This window comes from Podarcis filfolensis, assembly GCF_964270895.1.
Source record: "Podarcis filfolensis genome assembly, chromosome: 6".
Lineage (NCBI taxonomy): Eukaryota > Metazoa > Chordata > Lepidosauria > Squamata > Lacertidae > Podarcis > Podarcis filfolensis.
This window is the reverse complement of record NC_139609.1, coordinates 76,231,979-76,251,329: the sequence shown is the minus strand read 5'-3', so window position 1 is coordinate 76,251,329 and position 19,351 is coordinate 76,231,979. Positions and strand designations below refer to the sequence as shown.

General features: G+C 44.8%; 2 protein-coding genes across 5 annotated transcripts in view; one reads left to right on the top strand and one right to left on the bottom strand.

Moving 5' to 3' along the window:
* The window catches only part of ZHX3 (zinc fingers and homeoboxes 3), a 49,330-nt gene extending 40,322 nt beyond the window's left edge, over positions 1–9,008 (top strand). For all 3 annotated transcript variants that reach the window (XM_083618488.1, XM_083618489.1, XM_083618490.1), the window contains exon 4: positions 1,505–9,008. In XM_083618488.1, the coding sequence (XP_083474614.1) occupies positions 1,505–1,515 (11 nt within the window). In that variant the 3' untranslated portion in view covers positions 1,516–9,008. The remainder of the gene's footprint in view (positions 1–1,504) is intronic.
* A 913-nt stretch (positions 9,009–9,921) lies between these two features.
* The window catches only part of PLCG1 (phospholipase C gamma 1), an 88,710-nt gene continuing 79,280 nt past the window's right edge, over positions 9,922–19,351 (bottom strand). For both annotated transcript variants that reach the window (XM_083618368.1, XM_083618369.1), the window contains exons 27-32: positions 18,431–18,579; positions 16,462–16,576; positions 13,911–14,072; positions 13,243–13,331; positions 12,909–13,096; positions 9,922–11,448 (exon numbers count right to left, since the gene is read on the bottom strand). In XM_083618368.1, coding sequence (XP_083474494.1) covers positions 11,406–11,448; positions 12,909–13,096; positions 13,243–13,331; positions 13,911–14,072; positions 16,462–16,576; positions 18,431–18,579 — 746 coding nt within the window. In that variant the 3' untranslated portion in view covers positions 9,922–11,405. The remainder of the gene's footprint in view (positions 11,449–12,908; positions 13,097–13,242; positions 13,332–13,910; positions 14,073–16,461; positions 16,577–18,430; positions 18,580–19,351) is intronic.

Genomic DNA, 19,351 nt, shown 5'->3' with positions numbered 1-19,351 from the left:
AGATTGTTTTTCCGGAGGATTCTCAGAAAATATAACCTCTGCTGTGCTCTCTTCACCAGGTCTTTGCTGTTCTCTCCCCAGGTTAGGTCGTCTTTCAACTCCATTCCCAGAAATCGAAACACTGAGACCTGTTCCATGCACTTCCCCTCAATAATAAGTGGCTGAATATTCAATTTACATTTCCTAAAGTCCACAATGATCTCTTTTGTTTTCTTTAAGTTAAGCAGTAAGTTGTTTTTCCTGCACCACTCCCCAACTGCTCAACTTCCTTCCTATAGGTCGTCTCCCCCTCTCCAGCCGTAATTAAACCAACCACCGTTGTATCATCTGCAAACTTAATGATCTTATTACTGGGGTATTTGGGGGCACAGTCAGCTGTATAGAGCGTGTATAAAAGCGGGCTCAACACGCACCCCTGCGGCATCCCCGTATTCGTGATGAGATCCGCAGAGACGTGGGAACCCAACCTGACCCTTTGGGAACGGTTTGATAGAAAGTCTAATATCCACCTGCACAAACATGGTGGAAGTCCCAGGTCTAATAATTTGGGCACCAATCTATGCGGAAGAATAGTATTAAATGCAGAACTAAAGTCTACAAATAACAATCTCGCATAGTTCCCTTGCTTCTCCAAATGAGTCAGGACAGCATGTAAGGCCATTGCCACAGCATCCTCTGTGGATCTCTTTGCCTTGTACGCAAACTGGTAAGGGTCTAGTCCCACTGGCAGACAAGATAAGATGCGCTTCCTCACCAGTTTTTCGAAACATTTCATTATAATGGGTGTCAGCGCCACAGGGCGAAAATCATTCAGACTGTCTGTCATAGGGCAGATTCCTATGTTCCAAAAGGGTAAAGGGGCCATAGCCCAGTGGTAGAGTGGAAGGCATCAGGGTCAACTCCTGTCATCTCCAGGTAGGGCTGTGGAGAGACTCCTGTCTGAAACCCTGGAGAGCTGCTGCCAGTGAGTTAAGACAGTATTGAGCTAGATCAGCCTTTTTCAACCTGTGGGTCCCCACAGATGTTGTTGAACTGCAACTCCCATCACCCCTAGCTAGCAAGGCCAGAGCTCAGGGATGATGGGAATTGTAGTCCAACAACATCTGGAGACCCACAGGTTGAGAACCACTGAGCTAGATGGTCCAGTGGCCCAACTCAGCTTCCTGTGTTTTAAGAATGCATCATTCAGGAGAGGGGAATTCTGGTCAGTTACAGATAGAAAAGTTAGAGGAGGGGAAATGAAAGGGAGCTACATAATACAGATAAGGTCAGAAGATAGGCAGGCAAAGAGCAACTTCTTAAGCACACAGACTGGTAGCATTGGGCAGGCATTCTAAAGCAGTTCTCAAAAAACAAACGAACACTTCCTTCTCAAAATAGCTGAGGTCATAATGACTTTGTGGGTCCGTCCCCTCCACTCCACAAACTCACTCTTGACCTTTCTGCCTGCTTATTCTTTCAGTATTGTAGAGTGCATTGTGACACGCCTGTGTGTTGTTTTCAGAAATGGAGTGAACCAGCCCTGCCTCCTCCGAAAGATCTGCTGCTAACTTTGAGAAGACTCAGCAGCTGTGGGCCTCATTCTGAATCTCTGAAGGTCCTGAGGAAACACTGCCATAATGCCAAGATCATACTTTTGTAAAGCACATTGGGGAGTTAAGCAAGAGGGAACCGATTACTCAAGAAGACCTTATTTTTGTGTGTGGGAAGGGGCTCATTTTTGTATGTTTAGTTTTAGTCTAGCAGTCTGCTGCCTCATCGAGCATAGGAGCAGAACTGCCACAGTGGCAAAAATTTCCTCTCTCTCAAATAGATTCTCTGTTTTTGTTTTCCAGTGGACAATTTCTTTCAAACTTCCTATCGGTTTTTCTTATATTACCGAGTGGCCTGCAAACAGGATCATGAATCTGGGGCATTGTGTTAAACGTTATTGTTTCATAGAACTGGACTATCATTGGCATAATACATTCATAATCTTTCAGTGTTTGTTCTCTGAAGGCTGAATCATTGCATATACAGAAAGAGAGAGACAGACATCCTTTCACCATTGAATCTCTAGGTATGGAAATAAAAGCTGCAACTGGCACCCACTCACCAGGGAGCAAGTCCCATTGAACTCTATGGAACTTCTGAGTTGACATAGGGTTGTGCTGCTAATCATGTGTGTATGTTTTAGGGACAGCTCTGATGAATGGTATTCCTAGTTTTTGTGCACAAAACCAGGATAATAAGAATATGGCAAATTACAGCCATTCTAATTGGGCATTTGATGCATGCTAGTAGGGTGGAAATCTGGGGAGGGGGGTGGGTCGGACGACAACGATGACCCCAAACTCTGGCATCTGCCATTCATTCATCTTTTAATGACAAACAATGTGAGACTTTTCTGCAGCAGAATCTATTACTTGAATTAATCTGCAAGTATATGAATCAATGCACTTTTAAAACACATCTTAATCCAGATCCCTTGTTTAAAGTAAGCGAATTTAGTTTTTTTTTATTAAGAAGACTATAAGGGGGGAGGTGGCCAGGCAATCATCACATTTTGCATACCCCTACCCTACCTCTGTGTTTGGACCAGAATTGTGTTTTATCCCATACCTTATTTCAGAGGGATGATCTGTTGGAAACTTTTGCCATTTCTCCCAGACTTCCTAGCCATTTATGAGCTGCTGCTCCCCCCCCCCTTTTTTTTGGGTCAAGCAGCTTTGCGCTATCTTAATTGCACAATTAATCTTACATGGTTATAGTAGGTATGCTTCTCCCCCTACCTACCCAAATCTTGGCCTCTTGTTGTTTTTTAAGTATTTTATTTAATTATTTTAATAGTATGGGAAAATTATAATTTAATGTGCTGGAGTTTATTTGTAGTGGCTGAAAACGTATATTTAAGTGAGTCAGTTTGGTGGCACTAAGTAACTGTTATACTGAGTGGTTATAGGGAAGTTTTCTCTTCCTTAGAACCATCTTCTCCAGAGGTAGCACTGGATCCAATCCCAGCTCTCTTACTGCACCTATGTTGCAGCCATCCCCAACCTAGTGCCCCCAGATGTTTTGGACTACTGTCTGCTCCAGATGGGCAGGGATCAGCGGAATTGTCCTCTCAGAACATCTAGAGGGGCACTGTGTTGATTGAAGGCTGCTGTACTGAGTATATCTCAAGTCTCTGGTTCAGAAAGGTTGTCTTTGTGTGATACTTCGTTCCACCTGAACTTTGTTAGCTTGTGGCTATTGTGTCCTCATGAATTCTTTCCCAAAAAGCATGACTGTATCTTGAGCCTTTAAATCACAAGTTTGTATGTTTTGTCCAAGCCCCCTAAAGCACAACATGGTATTTTTCAGTCTCAGAATTCATCTGTGTGCGAATCTGAAGGTGGAAATGCACACATTGCGTGGAGTTCTTGGATTCTTAGTTTGGATCTTTTTCACAACGCAACCACTGATGCTACAATTTGAAGTGACAGCTCATCATGTGAGGAGGGGGATGGTGTCCTCTTAACCCTTTCCCTTTGTATCATGTTTCTGTGAAAACCACGCCTTCCAACCTGATTCTACAACTCCCCCCCAGCCCGCCCCAGTTCTACCCTTCGCCATACAAAATATTTTTGCACACAATAGGAGATACTTTAGCACAGAAGGGGGGGGTGGGATGTGCAGGCTCGCAAGCTCCGCTTATATTAAGCAGGACTCCACATATTAAAAGAAAAGGCCTCATCTTTCTGCTTCTGCTGTAAGGTCCAAAGTGGGGACTCATGGCTCTCCCCTTCAGTATCATACCTGAAGGCCATCTATGGCTCAAAGATATTTCCATGAAAGAGGTCTTGTGAGTTCAGCTTCTGCTCTTCATGCTCAAGTAGGAAAAGGAGCCCAGCTAGCTTGCAATGTTAGAGCTTCAAACACAGGAACCTACTCTTAAGACGTAGATAGACTTACTGGAGTTTCTTTCTGCTTTCACACGAGAGAAGCCTTATTAGCACTTCCATAGCTCTTTTGAGAAACAGTGTGGGATAGCTGCTAGAACCTACTGATGGCATGGCCAGGCCTGTTTATGGTTTACTTTAGAAACAAAGGGCCTGGATCCAGGGAAAGTTTGTGCAATGAGCTTTGACTAAAAAATTGTAGCTTCCTTTTACTGCAATGCCTTCAGAGAAGAAATGTGGGTAATTGTCTTGGGGTACAGTCTTCAAAGGAGACTGTAGGCCACTGCTATAGGAGTGAATGGGAATGAAGCCAAAGCTCTCAAATGAAAGAGCAACCTCATTCACTTCAATGGGAGTGGCACAGGAACAGTTCTTGGCGTTCTATATCCTTGCTTTTCTATGTCTACATATATACAGGTTTGTTTTAAGTATGCACATATACAGTACATATTTGCAGTTATCTTATGCATAGCATCAATATTAAAAATGTACAGATTGCTGTGTAATTGGAAATCTCACTCTGCTCTTAAGAGGGAAAAGTAGTTTTGTGTGCAGTTAAAAGGACTTGGCATCAAATTTGAAGTGGGTGTCTTGAGGTCTACCTAAGGATGGCAGGGTGAAGGGATTCCTAAGGCTGTGATGTTCAACATCCTTACTCAGAAAGCAGGATGTCAGAGAGACCCAGTTCCACGTAACTGGGTGTACGATTAGAGTAGCCAAGTTTAATAGCAGATCAGACATTTCTATGATGTACTTGGTTTGCAAGCCTTGAGTTCAGGTTTGTGGTTTGCAGACCTGCAACTTCAGTGGACTCTGCGTTAGCTTGTAACTAAGTAGGTATTTAATTTAAATTGATTATCATTTAGGCTGGAACTGTGGCAGAGCATCCCTGGTGTATGCAACAGTCACACACCAACAACACTCCTAAAACATTGCAGGCACTAGCCCTGTGGCTGTACCAGTCTGCAGTGCAGTCATATAGCATGGATCAGTTGAATGCACAGTTCATGGTGGTTCCTACCACATTGGTGTCTGATCCAACGACTGACTAGCTTTGGGAATGTGGATTCCAATGGGGGCACACAACTCCCTCTCTCCAGAGCAAATGTGGACAGAGGAGCATAATTGGGACTTGATTTGCTGACCTGTACCCAATTTAAAGCCATATTCAATACCTTAATTTGAGTTTGCAAGACAGGACTAAATCCAAAGAGAGGATGCTATGAGCTAATGCATCCTTTTTTGCTTCCTCTCTCTAGCAAAGCCGTAGAGTTTTAGTTGATCTCCCCAGTGGTTTCACAGCTGTGTTTCATGTCACAAGAAGCATCGCCACAATTTTGCACAGGTTTTCTAGTAAGAAGTTCCAACTCTTGAACTACGTAGAAAATTTGGAAGAGGCTTTGCATACCGAAGGGACCCTGGAGAGCTGCTTAGATGAATCAGTGGTCTGACTCAGTATAAAACAGCTACCTAATTCAAAGAGGCTTGTCATTTTTGTGAGTCTTTGTCTGGAGAATGAGTTGTAGGTCTCTACTTCACCCCACAATACAAAAGCTAATTTTGACAGAGATTGGACGTTTGGTGGTAAAACAAGTCTTTTTTACACTGATTTATCTACATGAATCAGTCTCAGTTGTAGCTAGAAAATTAAGTACCATTGTAGAATTTACAGTGGAAAAAAGTTATCCTCACACCTCTCCTAAGGATATTGGAGCACTTTGGTTAGAAATGTGGCTGCTTAGCTAGTGGTAGACACTGTTACATGCTGGGCAGTTAGGCAAGGCACTTAGGAGCTGGGTTTCTTGGTGCACTGAGGATGTTTTATTTATGTGTTTCAATTTCTGAAAGCATTTATCTGCTTCACATTGCATTCTGCTCCTGCCCCCACGTTTCACAAGCGCAGGAGGCAAAGTACTTGGGTAGGAACCAAAGTACTCAAGCCCGTCAGTCAACTTTGCAAACATAATTACATTAATTTATTTTGGCTCATTGGCTTATTTTTGAACTTGCATTATGACCTTACGTTTACTCTTCCTCCCCTGTCGAGTTAGTCCGTGTGCATGTGTGTCTCCCCTCCCGTCACAACCACCTTGTAAGGCAGGCATGGGGAACTAATATCTCTCCAGATGTTGCTGCACTACAACTCCCATCACCCTTGACCATTGGCACGGGCTGATGGGCACTGAAGTCCAACAGCATCTAGATGGCCACTTGTTCCCCATTCAGGCTTGGCATTGTTTGCTCATTCCAGGTCACCTCTTGGGCAGGAATTTGAACCCAAGCCTCCCCAGCCCCAGTTCAATGGGGTGTTCACTACCCCACACTAGCTTTGAGTTGAACAGAGCCACACCACCATATTAACACAAACTTGGCATCTGTATTGGCTTAGTGAAATCAGGATCAATACTAGTGGTGCAGCTTTTGCATAAACAATAACTTGTTGACTGGCACTCTCGGCATTGCTCAAGATGTGAGATTAGGAGGTGCTCAGTAGATGCTTTGACTTGACAATGACACTCCATATGGCCATCTCATCAAATAAATCTTGACATAATGATGGCATAGCATTGCAGCTAGTGCCATCATTGACGGTTTCAGAGTTTGGAAATGGTGCCAGGCAAGATCATACATACACAAGGTCTTAGAAACCATTGTTCATAATTGAAACCTTTAAAAAAAAATCTCCTCCCCCCTCCATTTATACAAAATAGGCACATGACAGATGAAATGTGGAGATGCAAAGCATTCTGAACCAGAATGCAAAATGTTTTTAGATCAAGGGAAGGGATTGGAGTGTGTTCAGCTGCAAGCACACAGTGTCTCTTCATGTGGTATTTATTAGTCATACTTGAAATCTTAATTTCATCTGTTCCTGGTTCCTAGTGAAACTTCTGCTAGTTGTTGTTTTTAAAACTGAAAGCCAGTTGAACCACCCTTTGGAATGGGAATAGCACACTGTAAAATTCTTAATAATGGGCTGGTGTGCGTGAGGCTCACCAGTAGAATGAGCTCTGCTTGTGAAGGCGGCTTGTTTAGTCTCTTTGCAAAGAGGCAAGCCCTTGTGAGCTGCTAGGAATTTCTCCTATGCGCCCTCTGTTGAACTGAATGAGATCTGTATGTATGAGAAGACCCACAGCTCATTGGTAGAGTGTATGCTTTGTCTTCAGATGGTCCAAGATTCAACCCTTGCAATCTCAGATATGCAGCAGGTGCTGTCAAAGACCTTGGAGAGCTGCCACTGATGAGAATAGACCAAACTGAGCCAGATGAGGAAATCTACCTGATGAGGTATAAGGCAGCTTCCTTTGTGCAACTTTCTCTCTCTATGGGGCTAGCAGGAAAGCTTCTAGGTCAAGGAATGATGTAAACATACTGTCAGTGCATCTCTTCCATTAACTAGCAGTAAATGAATGGCTCCCTTATAGACCTAATGAAACCCCAACCCTGAAACCAGCTTTGAAAATGCACAAGCCTGTCAGAACTGGATTCATGTGTTAATAATTCAGTGTGTATAAAAGGGCTGGGCGGTAGATCAATAGATCATCCAAAACCAGTTTGAAGACCATATTGTGATATGTTTCATAATTTTTGACATGGCAACATATTGTGAATTTTGTGTGTGTGTGTGTGTGTGTGTGTGTGTGTGTGTGAGAGAGAGAGAGAGAGAGAGAGAGAGAGAGAGAGAGAGCGCTGCCTCATGCAGAAGGCAGCGAATCACAAGAGCAGGCACCAGCAAATATCACAATGCAGGAAAAATCATGAAGCCAGCCTATGCCTCTACAACTGTAACTGCAACCTTATTTCAGACATCATGATATATTTGTATATTGTGATGTGTAGATGAAAACCAGATATCGCTCAGCCCTAGTGTATAAGCATTGTTTCGCTTGTCTCAGAAACCTAATGTTTGAACTGGCATGCACAATATGGAGAATGCATCCCCCCCCCACAGAGCCTCTCCATAGTTTGCTCTCAATTTTCTCAACCTGTGCCCCTCCAGCTGCCATTGGACTGCAACACCCATCATCCCTGCCCATTGGCCACACTGGCTGGGTGCCTCTGAATCTGTAAAGCAAATTGGAAAGAGGCGAATGGCAGCTGGCCTACTGGATGGGTGTGTGTGTGTAGAGGAAAATCCATAAAAATTTAGGGCTCCTACTTTTACTTGATGCCATTTCGCCCGTTTCTCATTTCCAGGTCTTCTGATAATGACAGATGATGTCTGGATCATGTTGATGAAGGATACGTTTTATTTTAAAAATGAAAGTTACTATAAGGGCATGCATACAGTGGGGTTCTCTCAAGTGAAAAAGACCTCTCAGCAATCTGTGCCAGAGCAAGAATTGTTGCTCTTACTGAATTAGAGCTCCTTCCTTTCCCCACCTGTTGGTTTTATCCCTACCGTGCTTTTCTTATTATGGAAAAATCCTAGCAGGTAACCTGAATGCCTGGAACAAATGAGTAAGAACATTTGCAGATGTTCCTGGGTAGTTTCTATCTTTAGGATGTTTTTGCTATGGATACCCAGTCAGATGGGTGGGGTAATAACTTATTATTATCATCCATTTTTCTTCAACTTCGGTGAAATTATCTCATAAAGCAGACCGCAACACTTACTGACTTTCAAAGCTGATGGAAAACTGTTGTAAATTGCACCTTCTAATGCACCATAGAAATTTGGTTTATCCACAAGGTTGCTGTAATGTAGCTGAAAAGGGGCCCTCAGCACCAAGCTTCGGATGGGTGGTGGTCTGCTTTCGTATGGGGGAAAGAGGGGGGTGGGGCTAACTTACAAACTACGTGAAGAAAAATTGGATTCTTTTTGTACTTTTGGTAAAACTTTTTGAAGAGGAAAAAGCTGAAGGTGTTGGTGCGGGTGAATGCCAGTTCTCCTTTGGCCAGAGGGAACTGGCTCCTGGTATGATGGTACTCGCTCCTTTTCAGCAATGACGCCACTTCTGCGAAGTGAACTGCAAGTTTCCCTTCATTTTGTACATGTGGCTATGAGGGTGGGAAGAGCTTGCTTGTACAGTTTGGTGATATGAGACCTTTTTGGTTGTTCCTAATAAACGACAAGGGGGAAAAGCACATTTGTAGCTTGTCGATCTTGGTGGGAGGGGAAGGGGTAGACAAGAGAAGCGATTCCTGTTTCATTGTGCTGATTTTCTCTGAATTTGTCTATTTCATTATATACCACCTTTGAGGAGCTCCAGTGTACATGGGCCTCACCCTCCAGTTTACCCTCACCAACAGCCCTGTGAGGTAGGTCCCAAGGTCATCCCGTGAATTATATGTTGGGTGTGCACTTGAATCTGAGTCTCCGTGGACCTAGTATGACAGTCTAGTAACACTACAGCCACAGTGGCGCCTTCCATAAAATTGTCACTATGTTGTGGCTGGATTTGGAGTGTGATTTGGCGAGTGCAAAGTTCCAAACTCTGGTTACGAGATGAGAAAATGATTCTGCCCCCAACAGGTGTATTGACATTTAAATAACTCACTACCCTGCTGTATAGTTCCATACAACTGCCCTAAATTTCAATATAAGCTGCTGCTTTTTGAACAATTTGGCTTATTTGCACACCTGCACTGGTGACAGTCCATTGCTCCATCCACTTTCTTATAAGCAGGCAACTACAGTAAGCCACCATTGTGGTTCTGTGTGCAGTTCCAGTGGCTGGAAACACCAGAGGCAAGAATGCTCTTGTGGTCGAATCCTGCTTGCTGGTTTCCCACAGGCATCTGTGAGAGCAGGATGCTGGCCTAGGTGGGGCATTGCCCTGATCCAGCAGGCTCTTCTTCTGTTCCATTTTTTAAGCAAGCTTCCTTGCAATTGAATTTCCTTGAAACACTTGGGATCTTGAGCATCACCCAATTAGTGGGAAGGGTTGTCCAGGCTAGAAATTTTTCACATGTGAAAACAGTTCTTCATCTCAGTGAAGTATTCCAAAGGCAGGGCTTTGGGGCTTCCACCAAACAAAAACACAAGGAAAGACTGAAATAAAGTTACTTGAGGATTTTTTTATTGTGCAGTCTGATCCGTCCCAGCCAACAGCCAGCTGATCAGAATCCATAGGACAGGAGGAGTCAGGCAGGACTCTGCTCCTCATAAGAGAGTCAAACAATATATAGTAAAATACTGCCACAGAAAATGGAACTTGCCTTTGGAGACTGGAGCATGTTTGCCTCCCGCTCCTGTCTGGGAAGCCCAAATAAAAACAACTCAGTTCTGTTGGAAGGGTGGTATAGCTTCTCTAGTAAAGCACAGCAGCGCAACTATCACTGCTGCCACATCAACATGGAATGACTGGTTAAAGTTGCCCCCACCTGCTCAACCACAGCAGGAAGAAGATGGCCTAATTCCTGTGGCCTGAGTCCATGGACACTGGTAGCGGCTGCCTCAGAAAGGGGGAGATGGTTTGACAATATGCAGAAGTCTCCCCCTGCCCCACCGCCCTGCCCCATAAGGAGGTACAACAGTGAAGTCACAGAGCAAGTGAACATTGCCTTTTGTAGTTTTCCTGGCCTGGAAACTTTGGCCACAGTCACAGTGCCTCTCTTCAGGGAGACCAGGCGCAAGAGCCCATAGCTTCTGCTGCACATACCTGCCCCATTAGTGATGGCTAAAATTCAACAGAACGGGAAGCAAATTTTAAAAAGTTTCTTTCAGTGGCAAGAGCTCTAACTCCTGCAGAGCTGCCTTTGGCTCAGGTTTCCCCTCCCCTCCTCAACCCTTTATATCTCAGTCACTTTTAAACAGTAGAATGTAGTCTTCATGTGATTCTGCCTCACACTTTTCAATGAACTGGTCACCCAAAGGAAGATTATATAGGTGGCCACTTTGTGTGCCTAAAACTGTAGCTAATGCAATACATGATCCACTTTTAGTAACATTTTGTTTGGGAAAAGACAGACTCAAGGGCCTTGCATAGCTTGAGATGGCCACGGAGGCCGGGCCTGGTAGGTCCCACCAGGATTGTGCTTGACTACCACGAGAAACGCTCCTACTTCCTTCTGCCATGGAAATCACCTCACATTCTGTGCACAAGCTGTGATTAAGGAGTTTAATAACTATAATAATAATATGATAGATAGATCCAGGTCCTGTAGGCTCTGCTGGACAGCTCTGAGGGCATTATCCTCTCTATAAACTACAGTCTTGGGGAAGAAGGGTGTCGATGAGAGGCCACTGCATCCAGCCTTAGGTACTGACAAAGACATACACGTTCAGCACACCTAAGTTTACGGCTTGGTTTAGAGGGTCTTTTGTTGCTGTTGAGTTTTTGTCATGGTCAAGACAATGAAACCATTGATTCGTAGATTCTTTTTTAAAAAAAATTCTCCACTTGAACACCCTTCGGAAGAGAAACTCGAAAAGCTGCCTGAAAGTAGGCCAAAGCAGTGACGTTTCCATAGAAACCAGTTCACAGCAATCCGTGAGAATCACAAGCACTGGAGGGTGCTTTACAGCAGGCAAAGGTTGGGTTAGAGGCGGTTGTCCCCATTCACCCGTGTCTTTCGCAGGACCCTGCAGGGAAGGGGAAAAGGGGTTGAAAAACAATACAGCTCTCCAGCAGACTATAAAAATGCAAGTTACATTTGGAAGTGCATTGAGGGATTTCTTCAAGAGCCACGTATCTAGTGACACTGTGCTGATTTTCTTGAGAGAAAATGTAATGGCATTTTTGTTTTATCCACCTTTGCATCCTGTCCAAGAAGCTTCAAGGTTTCCTCCTTTTTATCTTTACAACCATTTGTTAGGAAAGTGAGCAGGGGAGGCAGGGATCTGACCTGTCAGGGCCATCTTGTGCACCAGGATTTAATCCCAGGTCTCATCCAAACACATTGTCCACTACAACACACTGGCACCAACTAACCTTATGGGACGTTGCTGGGTGGGTACCAAAGTTTAGTCATGCATTTACTCTATAATAATCAGATAAATTTACACCATCTTCTATGACTGGGAAATGATCGACATGTGAACTGGCTGTTAGCAGCTAGCACCTGCCGTCTCTGAGGCTCGATTCTTACTTTTTGATGCTATGGTTTCTCATGAGGAGCTGTTGCCATGGCAATTTTGCACAGGGAATATTTTGCCTGGCAATCTGATTTTTTTTTTCCCCTCTTGAGGGGAAACCACTGAAAACTTCCCCATTCAATGATACATCTCTTGCATGCAGAACGAGACCCCGTAGGCCAGCAGTTCTCAACCTGTGGGTCCCCAGATGTTGTTGTACTACAACTCCCATCATCCCTGAACTCTGGCCTTGCTAACTATGGATGATGGGAGTTGTAGTCCAACAACATCTGGGGGCCCACAGGTTGAGAATTGCTGCCCTAGGCCATTGTTCCCACCCTCCCACTGCCACACATGGGAACAGTGCATCACGGCTATTCAGAGAATGAGAGGGGTTCCATTCAGCAGTTCCATTCAGTATGTGTAGTGCCATCCCCATGAGGCATGCAATGGGAGCAGACCTCTATGTTCCCTGTTCCCATGGGACTAGCCAGCTCGTGGCTTTTGTGAGGGAGGTGGTCGAAAGCATGACATTTCCTCTTGCCCAACATATCCTTGCAGAACTCAGCAGCCCCCTGCCACAAATATTTGGGATGCTGGCAGCATTGCAGGCAGTGAGGGGGCTCGCTTTCCCTGTCAGGGAAGGCTGGCATTCCAGCAGAATCAACCCTCTTCCCAAAACAAAGAAAAATGATAATTCTCCTATCTGGGTGCATGCTTACTGGCCTTTGCAAGGGCAACCTTATAAAAGCAAAACATTTTTCCTTCTGCATGCATGGCTCAGTTGCAAGTCTAAGCTTCCCATGGGAAATAATACATCAAGACAAAGGCTGCTTATACGTAAAGACAACCTGGCCCTGTAGAAGGGACTGAAGCTCACCACCATAAATGGTCAGTTCCCAAATGACTGGCTAGGAGACATGAGTCTACCTTGAATATCCAGAGCACCTAAGCCCTACTGAACTCACCTTCTGTCTCGATTGTCAAAGTGGTCTGCTAGCTGCTCCTGTGACATCCGGAAATCTTCAAACGGTTGTTGATATCGGGCTTCAAAGGAGCCTTCTCTGGCTCTGCCTCCCGTCTGCTGGCTTGGAGAATCTGATGACCTGTCTCGGAAGGCCGAAGCTCCAAAGGGGCTAATCTCTCCATTCTCCTGCTTCAGAATCAAAAAGAGAAAAAAGTTTTTTTAAAAAAATCGTGACAAGACAGTTGTCACATATTCAACTTTTTCAGCCTCAGCTTAGGGAGTCTTTTGCAGGATGCTGCACAGCTCTATCAATAGTTAAAGAGTATAAGACTTACTTTGCCAGGGGTGATATCGATTTCCACCAGCAAGGCAGCCAGTTCCAGATCCTCACTGTAGTTGTTCTTCAAAGGCACGGCTCGGTACCCTAAAAGACAACAAAAGGAGCTACAATGGGAGCCAACTAACTGTAGTCACATAGTTTCACGGGCCCCATTCACACATCATGGCAAACCAAAGTTACTGCATTACTATGATTGTGTCTAAAAGGGCCTTTTCACTCCTTAGGCCAGTGATGGCCAAACTTGGCCCTCCAGCTGTTTTGGAACTACAGCTGCCATCATCCCTAGCTAACAGGACCAGTGGTCAGGGATGATGGGAATTGTAGTCCCCAAACAGCTGGAGGGCCAAGTTTGGCCATCACTGCCTTAGGCGCAAAGTAAGCAAACTACCATCCCTGGCTTATTTTATGTCAAACCACAATCAACAAACCAAAAACACATGTTGGCTACAGATTATGCTTTGCAGGGAGTGACTCCCCAATTTGCTCCCAAGTTAAGTGTAGTTAGGATTGCAGCCTTGCTTTTTTCACCCAATTAACAACAGACGTTTGCAATTTATTACAAAGCAACTTTTCACTGATTCCACAACAACATCTACGCTCCCATGAATCTTATCAGCAGAAATGTGCTTCCAATGATATTGGAAACACCTTTCAACCACATACCTGTCTTCAGGCCTTTAACCAGGAATGTGGCCTGAGCTAAGAAGTTCTGGTCGCTGAACATATCCTCTTCATACACAACAAACCGTAAGAAGGCAAACTCTGGGTTACTGACATGGAAGTGAAACGACTTATGAGCCCAGGCAGGATTCAGGCCATTGTCCACTATATTAAATAAACAAACAAACATACAACGTCTATCATTTCTGGTATTTTAAAAAGAAAGTAGTTCAATACTTATAACAGTCGTTTAGCTTAATCCACAGTAAGCTGCTAAATCTCTGGTGTCGCAGAACTCCTTTGTCAACAACGGATTACAGAACTACTCTCTGGAAATTAACTTCCACAGCAGCACTTTTAAATGGGCCACAGTTCTTCACATCCATTTATTAACCTTCCCAGTTTAAAGTTAGTGAACCCTGCCCTCAGTACAAATCAGGTGAAAATTAAAAACAGCTACAACCCACCTCTAACAATGCCCACCTCACTTTGATGCTGCTTCCACTCTGCCACCCTTCACAGCATGTAGAAGACCAGCCCAATGCTTTACATAAGGGGCTATTTTAAAATGAAGGGGTTGTTTTGGGGGGGGAGCTGTATTCTCCATGGTTTTGTATGGGGTGTGGCTTGAAGGGTTGCTGCTGGGGAGTGGGGGCAACAGTCCTCCCAGTGGAGCAGACCCTCATCCTGAACGCTCCCTCGTCCCAGAGCAACCCTTCAATTCGGGAGAGGGGAGTGACTGTTTTCTTATATGTCTTCATTCAAGAAACCATGAAAGCCCTGTGACCTTTGCAAGTACCTGATGGGAATGCTCACCTTCCTGCATCCCTAATCCTTCATTAACCATCTTCCAGAATCTCACAGCTGTTCCACAGCACCAAGCACCAACCTGTTTGCCTGGAATGGGGGTGCTGCCTCTAAGAGGAGTGTTCACATGTGTTTGTGGCACCAGCTTAATGGGATCTGTTGTTACCCATCTTCAAGGAAGAGCAGGTGGTGCACATCATAGACAGGTACGTGGAAAAGGGTGCTATTTTTTCAGAGAGCTGTCCAAAATTTGTCACCACTTTAACTGCCTTCCACAATGAGGCTAAACTGAGATCTGCCCAAGTCCATGCAACCAGGTTCAGGGCAGAGCAGGGACCTGAGGCCAAGCTGTTCAACTCCAAATCCAATGCAATCAGACGGGCTCTCAAACTTCAGCTACCACAAACATGCATGTGTGGCACATTTATTGCTGCAGTTACTGTCACAGTTCACCTGCCATTTCCCCCACTTCCCTCCTAAGACGATGGTCTTGGACTCTTTCCTGTCTTACTGAGACACAGCATTCTCTGAGACTCCTTAAGTGTTTCTTAACACAGGACAAAGCGCTCCAAGAACTTGCCAGGGCTGCACAAACCGGCTCCTTATTGATGACTAGGCCAATTCGTACAATCAACTCCATGTCTCCATTTCTTTTCCAGCCACCTCAGTAATCTAATGCATATCAAGCAATCTGCTACTACACGATCTCATTTCTGCAGTGGACTGTAGCTTCCACTCTTGGCACCAGAGTGGTTTCCACCCCCTCTTTTGCCTAGCATTTCTTGCATGTCAAGTGAGCAGGAAACACTCCTTGCCACATCACAGACTGTTTGGAACTGGCCAGTGCTAGAACGAAGCTCAGAAAACCTCACCTTCACACAATGATTTTGAGACATGAGAAAAAGCAGCACAGGGTAAGGCGTGCAACAGGAAGAAACCCCAAATGTCAGGTCACCGAGTACACATATACTTCTGGCGATGAGAAGGAAGCTGGTTCAGTGAACAGGAAACACTTCTTGCCACCTCAAAGAGGCCGCAGTGAGCTTGGGACTGGCTAGTGTTACAGCAAATCTTTGAAAATCTTGTCTTCACACATTGAGCTGAAAGCGTGAGGCCAGATTAAGAGGCAACAGGAAGGAGACCCCTAATGTAAAGTACACATATACGTCTGGGGATGAGAAGGAAGTCAGTTTACAGGAGTGACAGGAGCGGTGAATATTTCGAGGTCCTTTTCTTAGCTTGGACCAGTGCCAGATTTACGTACAAGCTAAACAAGCTATAGCTTAGGGCCCCACTCTCTTGGGGTCCCCCAAAAAATTTAAAGGAAAAAAAACCTGGATGTACGTTTCCAAAATAGAAGATAAAAAACAAATAAAATAAAACCCACATACAAAAACAGTGTTTTGTGCTGTGTAGGCTCCTATGATGTAAGTAATGGGCCCCGTCTGCTAGCCTGCTCCCTAAAATATCACTGGTTTGCTCATTTCTATATATAGGGTGCCTACATTCTGCATGTGCAAATAGCTTTAGATACCTATTAGGTCCATAAATTACCATATAGCATATATTCATCACAAAAAACAGTGACAATTTGTTGTTGACAAAGGACAGCTGGACATATAAAGGGCCCCATTACCTTCAGTAGCTTAGGGCCTCCTCAAACCTAAATCTGGCTCTGGCTTGGACTTACAAACAACACTGTCATGCCTTGCAACCCGTCTGAATTTTGGGTAGTTCGGATACTCACCCACCATCTCGGTCTTCTGCTTTGCATTATCATAATCAGCTCCAGACACCTCAACCTCTACGAAGGGGCAAACAATCCCTCTTCCATTTTTCGGAAGGTGTCGTGCCCCGAGGACCTACGCAGGGCAGGTAGGGAAGACAAAATTAGGCCATTGCTTTGCACGGTTTGAGGAATGGCTATGCACACTGCAGCAACAGGCCCATTCCTCGATCTATTGAGGTAACTCCAGCACAGACAACATTTTCAAAACAAACAAACAAAACATTTCAACCATTGAAACTAAATACAATTGGTTGTGGCCCCTGGACAGCTTTCTCCAACAAGACATAGTAAGTCTGTTGAGAGCCAACACCTATTTGACAGGTGCATGTGGTGCAAAAGTGATGCACGGGCAAACTGAAGAGCTGGGGACGAGTGTTTCATCCCATCCCCAGGAGGCTAAGGTTGCACAAACAAGAGGTTTACTCTTGTCACATGGTGGGTACAGAACTGAAGTCTACACAGGATCTGACTTGATGGCATTAAAAATGCAGAAATGGAGGGAAAACTTTTACAGGCATTTGCCCATCTGATATCTTATGAAAGAGTCTAAAGTCACTGGCCCTGATCCCATGTACACATGTCTGGGCGGAAGCCCCATCGGATACAGTTGGACTTACTTCCAAGCAAACATGCACAGGGACTACATTGCGAGTCTCACTGAAGCCGCTGGAACAAGTCAGTCATAACTAACTTAGTCCCATGCTTTCAGTGGCTAGTTGATCATGACTGAATCCCAATCAGCATGAACAACCCTAGATAGGATTTAGAAATCTTTTGTCCTGCCTCTCATATGCCCTTTTCATTCTAAATAAAAGTAGAATGACAAGAATTGGTGGTGTGTGCCAGGACAGGAGCAACAAACAAATCACACTGCTCTTTGCTCCCCTGCTTTGCACTTGACTTAAATCATGAAGCCAGAGTCACAACAATGCTTTTACATTGAGCCCCAGCTAAATACAGAACACATGAGGTTTCCAAGTGGAGGGTGCCACCTATGGGTGGCAAAAGGTTGCATGCCATTTTTCTGCCCCCATAGAATTCCCCTCCGCCCCCACACCGTGCAGTCCTGGTGCGCCTCTGCTCCCTTTTGTCATCTATTTCAAGTCAATTTGCGCTGCTGATTTTTTGCCTGGGTGGCATTGACTATTTGGTTCCATCTCTAGAGGGCTACTCAGTACACTGATGTAAGATGGTCCGTTGTTATTCCAGCTGAGACAAAAGCACCTCTGGCTCAACATTTGGTGATTTGTTTGCTTGGAGAGAAGAGCCTTAGCTTACAAAATTACTGTTATTATTTATTAAATAATACCACCCTTCATCCGATGATCTCAGGGTGCTTTGCAAGATAAAATACAGGATAAAAATCACAAAAAAATAATTAAAACAAAAACAAATCAAAACAATTACCCCTGCCCCCACCAAAACAAACACGTTGAAAGGGCCGTAGAATATTAATCAGCCAAAGGCCTGGTTGAAGAGGAACGTTTTTGCATGACACTTAAAGATGTATAATGAAGGCACCAGATGAACATCCCTGGGGAGAGCATTCTGCAAGTGGGGAGCCACTGCAGAAAAGGCCCATTCTCATGTTGCCACCCTCCAGACCTCTCAAGGAGGAGGCATTTCAGTGCATGGTATTTGTATGAAAAATGAAAAGGGGGGGGGGAATATTTCAGCCCAAGAGTTGCATTCCCTTGTGGGCAACTTTCTCAGGGCACCATGCTGGTGGTGGGCAGGGCCAGAGGATCAAGTAGGTGAAGAAATAAATGTATTACACACACACAAATGCAAACAATGTCTCTTCATGATGTAATGTAGCAGTATTCTGAAGCCTGGGGCTGTAGGAGAAGGGACATGTCCACACAAACCAAAGTCAAAATAAGGCTTTGTTATAGCAGGCATGCAGAGAAGAGTATAACACACCAACCTCAATGGAAATGGAAAGCGGCTCCACCCCCCGCAGAGTGCTCTTGTCAAAGGGATCAAAGATGTCATCCCGCATGTTGCCCGGTTGCAGCATGAAGCCGCATCGGCCTCCAGACATAAACAGGGCCTGATTCATCTGCATTGGCTTATCTGCAAAAGTACAGGGGGCTTTGATGAGGAACAGCTCCAGTACAATGCAGTACAATTAAGGACAATTCAGGGCATAACACCTGTGTTCGAATGAGGCCCCTAAGGAAAGTCAGTGCTAACTGGCCAGCTCACAAAACGCTGAACACCTCAGGTGCAGTTTCTTTTAGAAGGTAAAGGTAATTTACCATACTGGTAATGCTGCTAGAAGGGCACAGTAAAGTATCTGCCGCCACTGAAGGGCTCGTTACAATTGATGATGAGGCAATACTGTGGTTACTTTCAGACTTCAACCCATTCCCACATTTTGCAGCAAGGGTAGCCAGAAGAAGAAGAAGAAGAAGAAGAAGAGAGGAGGAGGAGGAGGAGGAGGAGGAGTTTGGATTTGATATCCTGCTTTATCACTACCCTAAGGAGTCTCAAAGCGGCTAACAATCTCCATTTCCCTTCCCCCCCCCCCAAAAAAAACCACTCTGTGAGGTGAGGCTGAGAGACTTCAGAGAAGTATGACTGGCCCAAGGTCACCCAGCAGCTGCATGTGGAGGAGCGGAGGAGCAAACCTGGTTCACCAGATTACGAGTCCACCACTCTTAACCACTACACCACACTGGCTCTCAAAACAGTTTCATCCAGGCTTCACTGGACTACAGTTCCCATCTGGGTCAGCATGATGGGAGTTGTAGTCCAACAACATCTGGAGGTTGCCATGTTGGCTACCCCCAGTTTTAAGGTTATATAAATTTGTTCTGAGACAGCATCCTAGCTACTCTGACAT